Below are 13,430 nucleotides of genomic sequence, written 5' to 3' on the forward strand. Positions count from 1 at the left end.
TCACGCCCCAGTGTCTTCTTTGTTTAGCTCACAGGGGATTACTGTATTGGAATTTATAACATGCATGGCCAGTAATGTCACAGAGAACATTTAAAGCTTTTCATACAATGATCCCTGTCATAAGTGTTCAGCTGGGACAGAAAGAAAACAGGCATTGGGTAACACTACTGTTCTTGAGGGACCCCACCACACCCATGGAGTAAAATGAGAAGAAATTACTGTATATATACTCGATTAATACTATTACTATACCTCTAGCTCTAGCCAGCTGGGAGGCTCCAAACGGACTCCGTTAGCCATAACTCTGGTTAGCTGTTTCATGCACACAGGGCTGTGTGCAATTTGCTGACCACGGATAAAATTCTGCAGGTACTGTGGGAAGAGAAAGAATATGCTTTGAAATGTCATATTTCATCCATATTCTAAACTAATTTCATCCATGTTCCAAGTGTGCATTTACAATTTTTAAACAGTTTCTCCATTCAAGAGATATATATGATCACTTGAGATCATTTAAACCACCTTGGAAGAAGTCAACATTCATTTCCTCCTCTCTGTGCTGCATAGATTGAGGCCAGTTGCACATGTCATAGTATTAGTACCCCTTCCAGGTGGTGCCTAAACCTTAATTTCCTCCCCGACGCAGAGGCACGATTTGCGGGAAGGAGAATGAAGATGGGCGCAGGGAGTCTACCCTGAGGGAGGTAGAGGGAGGGTTCCATGTTAGACCACGGTAGAGGGACAGTTTTGTGTTAGACATCGGTAGAGAGAGGGTTCCGTGTTAGGCATCAGTAGAGGGACAGATCTGTGTTAGGCAGCGGTAGAGGGACAGTTCTGTGTTAGGCAGCGGTAGAGGGACAGTTCTGTGTTAGGCAGCGGTAGAGGGACAGTTCTGTGTTAGGCATCGGTAGAGGGAGGGTTCTGTGTTAGACATTGGTAGAGGGACAGTTCTGTGTTAGGCATCGGTAGAGGGACAGTTCTGTGCTAGGCATTGGTAGAGGGACAGTTCTGTGTTAGGCATTGGTAGAGGGACAGTTCTGTGTTAGGCATCGGTAGAGGGACGGTTCTGTGTTAGGCATCGGTAGAGGGAGAGTTCTGTGTTAGGCATCGGTAGAGGGAGGGTTCTGTGTTAGGCATTGGTAGAGGGAGGGTTCTGTGCTAGGCATCGGTAGAGGGAGGGTTCTGTGTTAGGCATCAGTAGAGGGACAGTTCTGTGTTAGGCATCGGTAGAGGGAGGGTTCTGTGTTAGGCATTGGTAGAGGGAGGGTTCTGTGTTAGGCATCGGTAGAGAGAGGGTTCTGTGTTAGGCATCGGTAGAGAGAGGGTTCTGTGTTAGGCATCGGTAGAGGGACAGTTCTGTGTCAGGCATCGGTAGAGTTCTGTGTGGTAGACATCGGTAGAGGGAGGGTTCTGTGTTAGGCATCGGTAGAGGGAGGGTTCTGTGTTAGGCATAGGTAGAGGTAGGGTTCTGTGTTAGGCATCGGTAGAGGGACGGTTCTGTGTTAGGCATCTATAGAGGGACGGTTCTGTGTTAGGCATCTATAGAGGGACGGTTCTGTGTTAGGCATCGGTAGAGGGAGGGTTCTGTGTTACGCATTGGTAGAGGGAGGGTTCTGTGTTACACATCGGTAGAGGGAGGGTTCTGTGTTAGACATCGATAGAGGGAGGGGTCTGTGTTAGACATCGGTAGAGGGACGGTTCTGTGTTAGGTGTCGGTAGAGGGACGGTTCTGTGTTAGGCGTCGGTAGAGGGGCGGTTCTGTGTTAGGCATCGGTAGAGGGACAATTCTGTTTTAGGCAACGGTAGAGGGACGGTTCTGTGTTAGGCATCGGTAGAGGGACGGTTCTGTGTTAGGCATCGGTAGTTGGACAGTTCTGTGTTAGGCATCGGTAGAGGGACAGTTCTGTGTGAGAGTAGGGTTAGGTTTAGTCATAGTAAAATATCGGTAAAGATTATTGCTATTTTTCTATCGGAATTCAGTAGTAGAATATCGCTAATTTCAACGATATTCTATTGCGCCCTCTTGTCTGGGTTCCATACCATAATGGTCAAAATGAAGATATCAGCTTTGACTATTTACATTTTTTTCTGTGTTAGGCATCGGTAGAGGGAGGGTTCTGTGTTAGGCATAGGTAGAGGTAGGGTTCTGTGTTAGGCATCGGTAGAGGGACGGTTTTGTGTTAGGCATCTATAGAGGGACGGTTCTGTGTTAGGCATCTATAGAGGGACGGTTCTGTGTTAGGCATCGGTAGAGGGAGGGTTCTGTGTTAGGCATCGGTAGAGGGACGGTTGTGTGTTAGGCATCGGTAGAGGGACGGTTCTGTGTTAGGCATCTGTAGAGGGACGGTTCTGTGTTAGGCATCTGTAGAGGGACGGTTCTGTGTTAGGCATCGGTAGAGGGACGGTTCTGTGTTAGGCATCGGTAGAGGGACGGTTCTGTGTTAGGCATCAGTAGAGGAATGGTTCTGTGTTAGGCATCGATATAAGGACAGTTCTGTGTTAGGCATCGATATAGGGACAGTTCTGTGTTAGGCATCGGTAGAGGGACAGTTCTGTGCTAGGCATCGGTAGAGGGAGGGTTCTGTGTTAGGCATCGGTAGAGGGAGGGTTCTGTGTTAGGCATCGGTAGAGGGACAGTTCTGTGTTAGGCATCGGTAGAGGGACAGTTCTGTGTTAGGCATCGGTAGAGGGACAGTTCTGTGTTAGGCATCGGTAGAGGGAGGGTTCTGTGTTAGGCATCAGTAGAGGGACAGTTCTGTGTTAGGCATCGGTAGAGGGACAGTTCTGTGTTAGGCATCGGTAGAGGGACAGTTCTGTGTTAGGCATCGGTAGAGGGACAGTTCTGTGTTAGGCATCGGTAGAGGGACAGTTCTGTGTTAGGCATTGGTAGAGGGACAGTTCTGTGTTAGGCATCGGTAGAGGGAGGGTTCTGTGTTAGGCATCGGTAGAGGGACAGTTCTGTGTTAGGCATCGGTAGAGGGACAGTTCTGTGTTAGGCATCGGTAGAGGGATGGTTCCGTGTTAGGCATCGGTAGAATGACAGTTCTGTGTTAGGCATCGGTAGAATGAAAGTTCTGTGTTAGGCATCGGTAGAGGGCCAGTTATGTATTAGGCATCGGTAGAGGGACAGTTCTGTGTTAGGTATCGGCAGAGGGACAGTTCCTTGTTAGGCATCGGTAGAAGGACAGTTCTGTGTTAGGCATCAGTAGAGGGACAGTTCTGTGTTAGGCATCGGTAGGGGGAAAGTTCTGTGTTAGGCATCGGTATGGGGGACAGTTCTGTGTTAGGCATCGGTAAAGGGAGGGTTCTGTGTTAGGCATCGGTAAAGGGAGGGTTCTGTGTAAGCCATCGGTAAAGGGAGGGTTCTGTGTTAGGCATCGGTAGAGAGAGGGTTCTGTGTTAGGCATCGGTAGTTGGACAGTTCTGTGTTAGGCATCGGTAGAGGGAGGGTTCTGTGTTAGGCATCGGTAGAGGGACAGTTCTGTGTGAGAGTAGGGTTAGGTTTAGTCATAGTAAAATATCGGTAAAGATTATTGCTATTTTTCTATCGGAATTCAGTAGTAGAATATCGCTAATTTCAACGATATTCTATTGCGCCCTCTTGTCCGGGTTCCATACCATAATGGTTAAAATGAAGATATCAGCTTTGACTATTTACATTTTTATCACATGTGTATATTTACCTTAGTAAACTTTTCTGTGGGTGGAAAGCAGCCCAAACAGAGGGACAGAAGGATCCAACCACGTGCATAACTGTTCTTATTATTGTTTGCAGAGAGCTGCTTGCAGATCTGACAGTAAATCTCATCTCTAAAAAAAATAGATGTTCAATAACAATTATTTTTTTCCACTGGTTCATTTCCCTCACGTAACACTGCCATCTTGTGGTCATTTTACTAACATGCAAGTAAGAGAAATAAACACACAAAACATGCAAGATATAAAGTAGCTAATCATTGTAAAGGTGTCACATTCTTTCCTTGTCGAACTACCTCCTGACATCAAAATTGATCACTTAGGAACCTGTAAAGGAAAACAAACTGGCTGTATTTTACCTATCATTTTTGATATTTATTTCAATATTTATTTGTCATTTTCTTAAAATTCCTAATAAAAAAAAACAATAACATACAGAAATAATGAATAATGTTTAAGCACTAAAACCTTACATATCAATAGCCTTTTCTCAGCCAAATAAAACTCCATTGGCTTATATTCCTTTTTTAGGAAACCAGACTGAATTCAACAAGCTGTTAGACAGCCAGGAGGTCGCAATAGCAGCATAGGGGGCGATATACAGGCTGGGAACGTGAAGAATCACTCGCGTTCCCATGCCTGTCGGTCAGTGACGGCCAAACCGGAAGTGTTCGCCGGTGGGTGCAGAAGCATCTGAGCGGGGCTGCGAGGGCACCGATCGTCTGCAGGGGCTGAGGGAAGCCCCAGGTGAGTTAATCTCATTTTTTTTGTTCACTTTAGGTTCACTTTAAATTACAGAATGAGTCAGCATCAGCAGCCCATACTCCTTTACTTTGTGCTGCTTTACTGTCAGTAACACTGAGTGCCATTCGGCCCCTGAGCACCTAACATTCTATTACATGTGATCCATTCCTTACCTGATTTCAGGCCGCAGGATTCCATTGCCAGCAATGAAATGTGCTTTTTCCAGCATAGACATAGGTTTCTCAATTGGAGAACTTTCATCTTCTAGTATATCTTTCCCTGTGCTCAGCTGATATGAAACCTTAAATGATATATATGATATAAAATTGTACCTTTGTATCAAACAGCTGCTGCACATAAAGAGAATGCTTGCTCACAGTTTTTACATGTATGAATAGAAGTGTAAAGATGTCTTGCTTTTAAATGGGTACCAACTGTAGACCTGTCCCCTACCCATACATAACTAATCACAATGGGAGATGGGGATGGTGCATTACACGTGCATACATACATCAGCTATGGCCCACTGGCTCCATGGAAACTCCACTGTCAGTATAAGCACCAGGGCATCCTACTTTGTTTTAACCTAAAGTTTGCTGTAAGCACATATACAGCACAGATTTACGCTTTTCATTTCTTCCTTTCTTTTAGTGCTTACAATCATGCACATTTGAACTTCTCACCCACAACCTCAGATCAAAAGGATCCAATAACTTGACTATCCCCAGAGTTCAACTAAAAAACCTTTGTAGCCAGAGCTCTCTGTCATGCTGCCCCTACCCTGTGGAATACCAAACTAAATCAAGAAAGCTCCAACCCTGGACACATTTAAATAAAAACTAATAACCTAACCTGTTTAGTCTGGCATTTATGTTCACATAACTTTTCCCCATGTACACAGCATAGCACTGATCTAAGAAAAGCTTATTCGCTTTGGATCCTTATTCGCTTCACAAATGTTTTGTTGTTGTTCGTTGTTGTTATCTGACACACGCACTACAGTCCATTCACTTTCTGTCCTTTTGGTCCACTGATTGTGGTTGTAGTTGGGGATTTTATGGCATGGTGATTTTTGTCTTACCTGTAGAGCTAATTTTGAAGATTTTGTCAGCTTCATGGAGGAAATTTCTTTAGAAAATTTAGCTTTTGAGTTGATTCTTTGCGACTGAAAGAGAAGGCGAAACACCCAGTGTTATAAGCACTGTACTGCTTCACATAGTCTACAGGCTTGTAAAGAGTCATTCTAAGAATAGAATGAAAAAAATTTAAAATGATCCCAGCTCAACAATTTACAAGAAAAAGATTTGTACTCAAGAAGGCTACTACAGTGTTTTCCTGAAACTAAGACAGTGTCTTATATTAATTTTTGCACCAAAAGATGTGCTAGGGCTTATTCTAAGGGGATATCTTATATTTCTTCGAACACACAAGTTCCTGTGCCTCTGTGTCCCCCTTGTACCTTTAGTGTATTCCTCTGTCCCTGTGTCCTCCTCTATCCCATGTCTTCCTGTGTCCCACTGACATCCTCCGCTGTGTCTTCTGCTGTCCCCATGTTCTTCTGGTGTCCTCCGATGTACCCCTGCATCCTCCTCTTTCCCCCAGCTCCATGCCGCTATGTCCCTGAGTGCAGCCCAATGACAGAGCCATTCAGGGGATGTCTTACATTTCTATGAACACACAAATTCCTGTGCTGTGTGTCCCCCTGCCTTCCCCACTGTGCCGCCTCTTCCTCTACTGGAGCCACCTCTTGTGTGCCTCTGTGTCCCCCTTGTACCTTTAGCGTCCTGTGCATCCCTCTGTACTCATGTCCTCCTCTATCCCATCCTCCTGTGTTTAATGTCCTTTGCTGTGTCTTGCGCTGTCCCCCATTTCCTCCTGGTGTCACCATGTGTTCTCCGATGTCCCCCTGCATCTTCCTCTTACCCCCAGCTCCGTGTCGCGCTGTCCCCGTGTCTTCCAATATGCATACTCTTCTTTCCCCAAGCTCCATGCCGCTGTGTCCCCAAGCTTCAGCCTATCGGGAAGAAGTTTCTGGCCTCCAGTAATAACATAAGTTGCCATTGTTTTTATCCTTACTGCTGCTAGGGCTTACTTTCAGGGTAGGGGGATATATTTCAAGCATGCTTGAAATCCTTGGGCTTACTTTCAGGGATGTCTTAATTTTGGGGAAAGAGGAGTATCTCACTAGAACTCAACAAACTATAAATAAATAATTTAACTTTTCTGTACAATTATTGAATACCACAATGTGGGGAATATTTATTGACATGAATGTAGTTGCTCATTGATACCATAACTGCAGCATCCTCTTAACAGGCAAACATTAAGCTGTATGGTAAATTAAAATACGTAACTAATATTATGGATGAATAACAAGAAAAACGGCAATAAGGGGACCACCCCTCTGGTCAATAGAGCAATACAGATAACAAGAAAACAAGGAAATTTGGGTTTTCAGGTCCACAATCAATAATACAGTAACTTTTAATTACAGTAATTAAGTAATGAACAAATATGACAAATTTGTTAAAAATCCATTTGCCACATGGATGTGCAGTAATTGGCCTAACGCACGTTTCGCGGTCTATACAAGAGACGCTTCTTCAGAGGCAAACAATTAAAGTTCAAAGGTCGTGACATGAGGCAGTTAAAAAATCATCAGAAAGTGTTACATAGAGTTTGGATAAAATCCTCTCCTATGCATCAGATATCCATTTTGTCTAGTCAAACCCGTGCAACAAGTAAACAGTTGCCCAGCATAATCACTGGGTTGATGAATGTATGTAATGTAATTAGGTTGCCAACAGCAGCCAGTATGTGAAAATGAATGTCCAGGGTCAGATGATGTGCACCTGGCTGTAGTGAGCAGCAAGTCCATTTGCTCACTACAGCCATGCTGTGCATATGAGCAATGCACGGAAAATGGTGAAAAAATGTCCGTTCTCCACTCAAGTGGGAACAGAGCCTAAGCCCCACAGGCGCTACCTATTTTTTTCCTCACCTGCACAGTTTATATCATTACCAGCTCTCACTGTTCACAACATTTGCTTGCATGTTTTGCTCAATTGTATGCACATTTGCACAAGCCTTTTGGCTATCAATACCATTTATTAGAGTAATTACTGTTTACAAAAGGAATGTGTATACAACCTTCACCATTGCCAAGATTAATTATGGAAGCAAATAACCTTATAGGTGGTTTTAATGAAATTATGTAATAATGGTATCCACTAGCAGTATAATCTTTGTATTAATGTAGCATTCAAACTTTTATGATGGTGCAGAGAGCAATAGGTCTTTATAACTACCACTAAGGTACATTTTAATATCTAATATTTATGGGGGGTTTTTCTATTCACCTAGTGACAATAACAAATAAAGGGTGCTAGGCCCTATTATATAATGAGGTACAGTAAAAACAGTAGATATGGGTTGATTGTATTATAGCAACTTTTCTGAGTATACGGTTTGTGCCTCCCAGATGCTCCAATAACTTTGCCCGAAGAAGCAGTGTTTACAGTGAAATGTGTTGCAATTGGAGTTTTTTTTTCAAATGTAAAAATAAAAGATGTTTTGAAACTAGACTAATCGAGTCTGTCTACCTGCAGTTAAAAAGGAACTTCAGCCTAAACAAACATACTGTCATTAAGTTACCCTAGTTATTTTAATTAAAATAGATAGGTAATATACTCTCTTACCCACCCTGTTTTAAAAGAACAGGCAAATGTTTGTGATTTCATAGGGGCAGCCATCTTTTTCTTTGAAAGGAGGTGACAGGGAGCATGAGACACAGTTCCTATTGACCTGTGTCCTGATCACCTCTCCCAGTTGCTAGGCAACGAGAACAACAACATCAGAAATCCCATCATGCTTTGCACAGCATCAGGGGAAAAATGCCCAGGCAGATTTCTTTGATGGGGCGGAGCTTAACTTCTGTGCAGCCAAAAATGAGGCTTGGATAAGAAAAACAAATTTCTGATGCTGTGAAACTGTTAAAGAAACACCAAGCTTTTTCAGTGCTGCTGAGTAGATTTTTAGTCTGGAGGTTCACTTTAAGTGCACCACTGCCTCCCTTTTAAACAGGTTTCAGTGTATTTTCCCCTTTCTTGGCACCTTTGTTTTATTAATCTTTTCTACAATCAAATAAATAGCATCAACTGACACCAACACAGATATAAACCAATCTTTATAGCATGGCTAATCAAAACAGGAACATTCAGATTCTTCAAATTAAAAGTGGAAAATGTAATTTTGCTGTATTGAATTTGGTCTGTTTCAACCGATTAAAGAGGAACAGTGACTGTTATTAATGATTAGAGGAATATTCACCTGTAATCCAAAGTGGTTGGAATGGTGCTTTATCTTTTTTTTGTAACCATAGTAACAACTAGGGTTGTAAGAGTTTAAGATATGATATCTGTAAAAAGTTATGGCACAAGAATAGGTAACTTTGGGTAGTTGCGGAAGAACACCAAAATGTGTTGTGATTGTTGTGTTCTAAGTGTTTGTTAATGTGTAACCATATTACAAAAACAATAAAAAAATTATCTTTAAAAAAAAAAAAAGAGGAACAGTGATATATACAGTAGTACAATGCAGTGAATTATAAAGTATACCAAATTTTACATTAATTATGCTGGTTTCAGAATCAGAAACACTTCCAATATCTGTATGTTGTTGAATATTGGTATGTAGCCCCACCTCCCTGTGATGTTTAGCCTTCTTATGCAGAATTCTACCCCCAGAGCATTCTGGGGTATTATTTCTACTGGCCTTGGCATACACACTTCAGAAAACATTCCTCATTGATATACCTGCAGCAAAGAAGTTGCCGCCTGTAATACATTTCAGAATGTAAATCAGGGTGAAGGAAGGATTAGAAAATGAGCAAACAATGACTAAATAACTTATATGTATGTATACAGTAAAAAAATAAAATAAAAAAAAAGCAAATTTAGTTAGGTAATTATATTATATTCAGTAAAGTTTCTATTTAAATTGTTCAGATCAGTGTATAATTTAGATTGTTCCATGTACACCTACCATTCAGTGGTTTACTTGCCCACATTTTTGTACCATATCCTATTCAAAATAACACTGAACGGAGAACTGCAAGCTTTGCTTAACATGTTTTTGCAAATGAATAAACATATTTCCAGCTTACTCCCTGCATGTTGTCCTTTACTCCAGCTTGAATCCTGTCCTTCTTAGTCAAGGTGTCGTATATTTGTGTCATCACTGAGCTGCTCTGACTTGCAGATCTCGCAGCATATAATACTGGCTCAGGAAGGTCTCCCATGAATCGCAAAATAATCTTCCAAACAGCTAATGAAGCCTAAAACAGAGAAAATCAGGGCACATCATAATGAAGACTGCAAAAAAAAATAAATTAGAAATATTGTACTCATTTACCAGTAACCAAGAATGGTTAAAGCCAAAAGAGAACCAATAGCAGTGGACCACTGATGGGCCCTTTCACACTTCCTGTGGTCCATTGTGTCACTTCACACAAAAACGTCAAAGAAGTAGTAATAGTCCTATGGGGCTAACACGCTGAACACAACGGGACAGGTTCCGTTGTGATGGTGCAAGAGTAACTCCGTTGTATGTTGTTTCACCTGGAAGTGAAGCATACTTTCATTGGAATGGTATGGCGCCACTTTTTTGAGGGACCAGTGCGGTGCGGTTGCAGAAGAATTGTACCGCAATGGATGGTTTGAAGTGTGAAAGGAACCTAAGGCTATATTTCCACTAGACACAAATGTCAGGGATTTTCCATACACAGAAAAATTTAATGGGCTGTTTCTATCTAACATGTGATTTTGTGCGAGAAAAAGAACACGGTGTTGCTGTTTCCACTGTGTGTGTGCTTGTGTATTGACAAACAATGGAAGCATTAACCATGTGCGGTGGCTGGAGAACCACAAACAAAAAAATTTATAAAATATTTTATTGTAATAGAGAAGTTCAATTCCTCCTATAGAATAAATCACAGAGAAGCATGTGATTAGTTTATATTTGATTGTCTGGTTTTGGTCACGTCAGACTCATCAGTACTTCTGCTTGCTGTTAGCTACACAGGAAGCAGAACTGAGCCCTGATCATGTGCTCATGGCCAGCCAATCAGGCTTACTAACTGATCACATGTTCAATCAATCACATGCTCCTCTATTATTTCTCCTACAGAAATTGATCAGTAATAACAAACACAATGTTCCTTTCCTTTGCATTGTTTTTATTACCAGAATCTCTATTAATTCCTCATTAGATGCATTCCATGGACTTATGATCTCCAGTTTGTTTGTTTTTTTGTAAAAAATTTCAGATGCACTGTACAGCTATCTTCCTTTGTAACCTACTGAAATAATGAATTCCAATGAAATACAGGCATGCAAACCATATGTATAACCATTACCAAAACATCACTTTGGTCTTCGTGATACAGCAGTGGCTGGTGCAGTGGCTTTCGTATGTAGGTATCTGTTGCAGCACCTTGAAAGTAAGTAGCAGCAAACTTGGGAAACGTGAAATCTCCCAAACGGTCGATCTCTCGCTCTAGCTTTAGTGGCAGTGAGTCTAGGTCAGTTTCATGTAAATGCTGGGGTGACTCCAGATCCTAGAAGAAGAGAATGTTTCTTTGTAAGTCTGGATTTCTAGCTACCAAGTGTATTTTGCCAGCACAATGGGCACATTACAACACAATGGGCACAATACAATATACCTACATCAACAGGTAAAAAGCCAAACACTTGCTCCACAATGGCCAAATTTTCTTCCTCCTGTTGATGGAGAAGTTCCTTCTGCTTCCTCCTCTTCAGCTCATCCATTGCCAACTCTTGTTGGCTCAAGTACTCCTGTCATTAGAAAACAGACAACTTCTCAATAAGCTGCGCAAAGGAAATCAGTAGGTAAACTAGTTCTTGGCCAGTTATACAAATATAAATTATACAAAACAAATGCGGGTTTTAATTGCGTAAAGTTTTCTAAGTATCATAACTTTTAATGTGTCATATAAAAGTCCATATAAAGTCCATGCATAAAACACAGCAAGATACGCGACAGTAAAAATGTTTTTACTGTGACGTATCTTGCTGGTTTTTTATGTATCTGTCCTTTAATATGACACATTAGAAATTACACTTTATACTTGTTAAACCTTACGCAATTCAAATCCTTGTTTATTTTTTTATGTCTGTTTTGTACAGTATATCAACTGATGTTATTATAAAGGGGTGTTTAGTGTGGTTTGCCTTCTTAAAACAGAAGGAATTTACAATAATTCAGCTTTAAGTGAACATCTGTGTTTAACCACAATGCACTGCAACTGAATATGCAAATAATTTTTTATGCCCCTGTAGCCAGGCTAGCATCCAGAGCCACTGGTGTCTAGCAAGCCTATAGCTTTAAGTTTTACAGAGCCATACTAACCCCACATGCAAACTGCTTGTTTTGGACTTTTGGTCCTCCTCAGCGCATGGCAGGGATTGATATGGCTCTATGGGAAAGGGCTTGGACCAGTACAACACAGGGGTGTGTGATACTAATATGATTCACTACTGCTGTTATATATACATAGATTATGCTTACATTTTTCTTCAGCCTCTGGTATTTCATCCGTGCCAGCATGCCCCTGGTGTAGGTCTGGATAACCAGCAGTGCCTTCTTCTCCTTTATAACCTTCTGTCGTATGACGTACCCTCTACATCTTGCCTGTAGTTTTGTTATGATTGCCTGAGTGCCCTGGTACTGGAGACGGAGCTGTCTGCTTCTCACTACTGCTTGAAGCCTTTGGAAACCATGTCGCATCTAAAGCAAAGAAAAAAACGTGTACAAGTTAGTAGTATCAACAGGATTACCTAAACTGCAGTATAGTAAAGCAACCACAAGATGTCACTGTCTGTAAAATTATGTGATGATTGCTATAGTATTTTGATTTCTTGTATTCATTCTGTGTTCCTCTCTGTTCTAAGTAAGCTGTATTACCTGATGGTTGTGTATGATTTATCTCTGCACGTTTTGTTCAGTAAAGAGTTCTAACTGGGTGTATCTACCACTCTGCTCCATCAGTCAAACATCTGAAGAGCTTGTGAATGCTTCCGTCCCTCTATGATTTCCACATACACCATCTATCAATCCACATGCTGATTATGGATAAGGGAAACAGATAAATTCAGCTTTGCAAAAAGTCATGAAAAAAAAAAGAATTTTTCAAACTTGCAATTTCATAAAATGTATTGCAGTCTATAGTAAAGAGGTGGAAGGATTTCTCCATTATAGATTCTCACCGAGGTTCCAATGAGTGTGTTAAGATTCTCTATGGAATGCCATGGAAGGTCTATGGCTGTTTTCAAGCAGGGCAGTGGCACGCTGAATTCTGGTTCAGTTCCTTGTAAAAGCAGCTAATATTTTATTACTGTTTGAAATGTTTTGTTATAGGGAACAGTGAAGGTGTATGACCAGTCACTACTCCCTGAGAAAAAGGAAGTGATCTTTAAAGACTTTTATATACTGTATTGTAGGCTTTACATTTGTGATGCAGCAATCAGAGATCACTGCAGTCCCCCTATTGGGTTTTACCATATTGGTTATCAACACGCTAATCCTAACTAGAACTAGAAAAAGGGGATGGCAACAACCAAAATGAAGGGTTAGCAGACCAGAATGGAATGGAGCACAAGTACTGCAGCAATCATTTTACTTTGAAATAAATTCCAACCCATTCATTTATGTTAAACTAACAATAACATAACCCTAACCCTTGCAAAGCCAATCAGCGACTTTGCTGTCAGCCTGCAGGCCAAGCAGAAGATGGTATGTCATGGAAGGTTCAGCCAGAAAATATATAGTCAAAAGGTACAAAATGCAAGCCCCCTATGATCACAGATTCCCCCAGTACATGGCAGAAAGAATGGCTGCTTTTGCAAAAAAAAAAAGTCATGGATATTTGGGAGACTGTTTTTGTTATGAAAACACCTGCTCAACATAAACCA

At 41.4% G+C, this 13,430-nt stretch overlaps 1 protein-coding gene across 10 annotated transcripts in view; it reads right to left on the minus strand.

Moving 5' to 3' along the window:
- MYO7B (myosin VIIB) overlaps positions 1 to 13,430 on the minus strand; it is a 196,227-nt gene that overhangs the window by 77,484 nt on the left and 105,313 nt on the right. For all 10 annotated transcript variants that reach the window (XM_068280582.1, XM_068280583.1, XM_068280587.1 and 7 more), the window contains 8 exons: positions 12,028 to 12,246; positions 11,166 to 11,294; positions 10,856 to 11,056; positions 9,605 to 9,775; positions 5,522 to 5,605; positions 4,614 to 4,741; positions 3,684 to 3,810; positions 253 to 372 (listed from right to left, as the gene is read on the minus strand). In XM_068280582.1, coding sequence (XP_068136683.1) covers positions 253 to 372; positions 3,684 to 3,810; positions 4,614 to 4,741; positions 5,522 to 5,605; positions 9,605 to 9,775; positions 10,856 to 11,056; positions 11,166 to 11,294; positions 12,028 to 12,246 — 1,179 coding nt within the window. The remainder of the gene's footprint in view (positions 1 to 252; positions 373 to 3,683; positions 3,811 to 4,613; positions 4,742 to 5,521; positions 5,606 to 9,604; positions 9,776 to 10,855; positions 11,057 to 11,165; positions 11,295 to 12,027; positions 12,247 to 13,430) is intronic.

The sequence above is a fragment of the Hyperolius riggenbachi genome, chromosome 4, assembly GCF_040937935.1.
Source record: "Hyperolius riggenbachi isolate aHypRig1 chromosome 4, aHypRig1.pri, whole genome shotgun sequence".
Classification (NCBI taxonomy): domain Eukaryota; kingdom Metazoa; phylum Chordata; class Amphibia; order Anura; family Hyperoliidae; genus Hyperolius; species Hyperolius riggenbachi.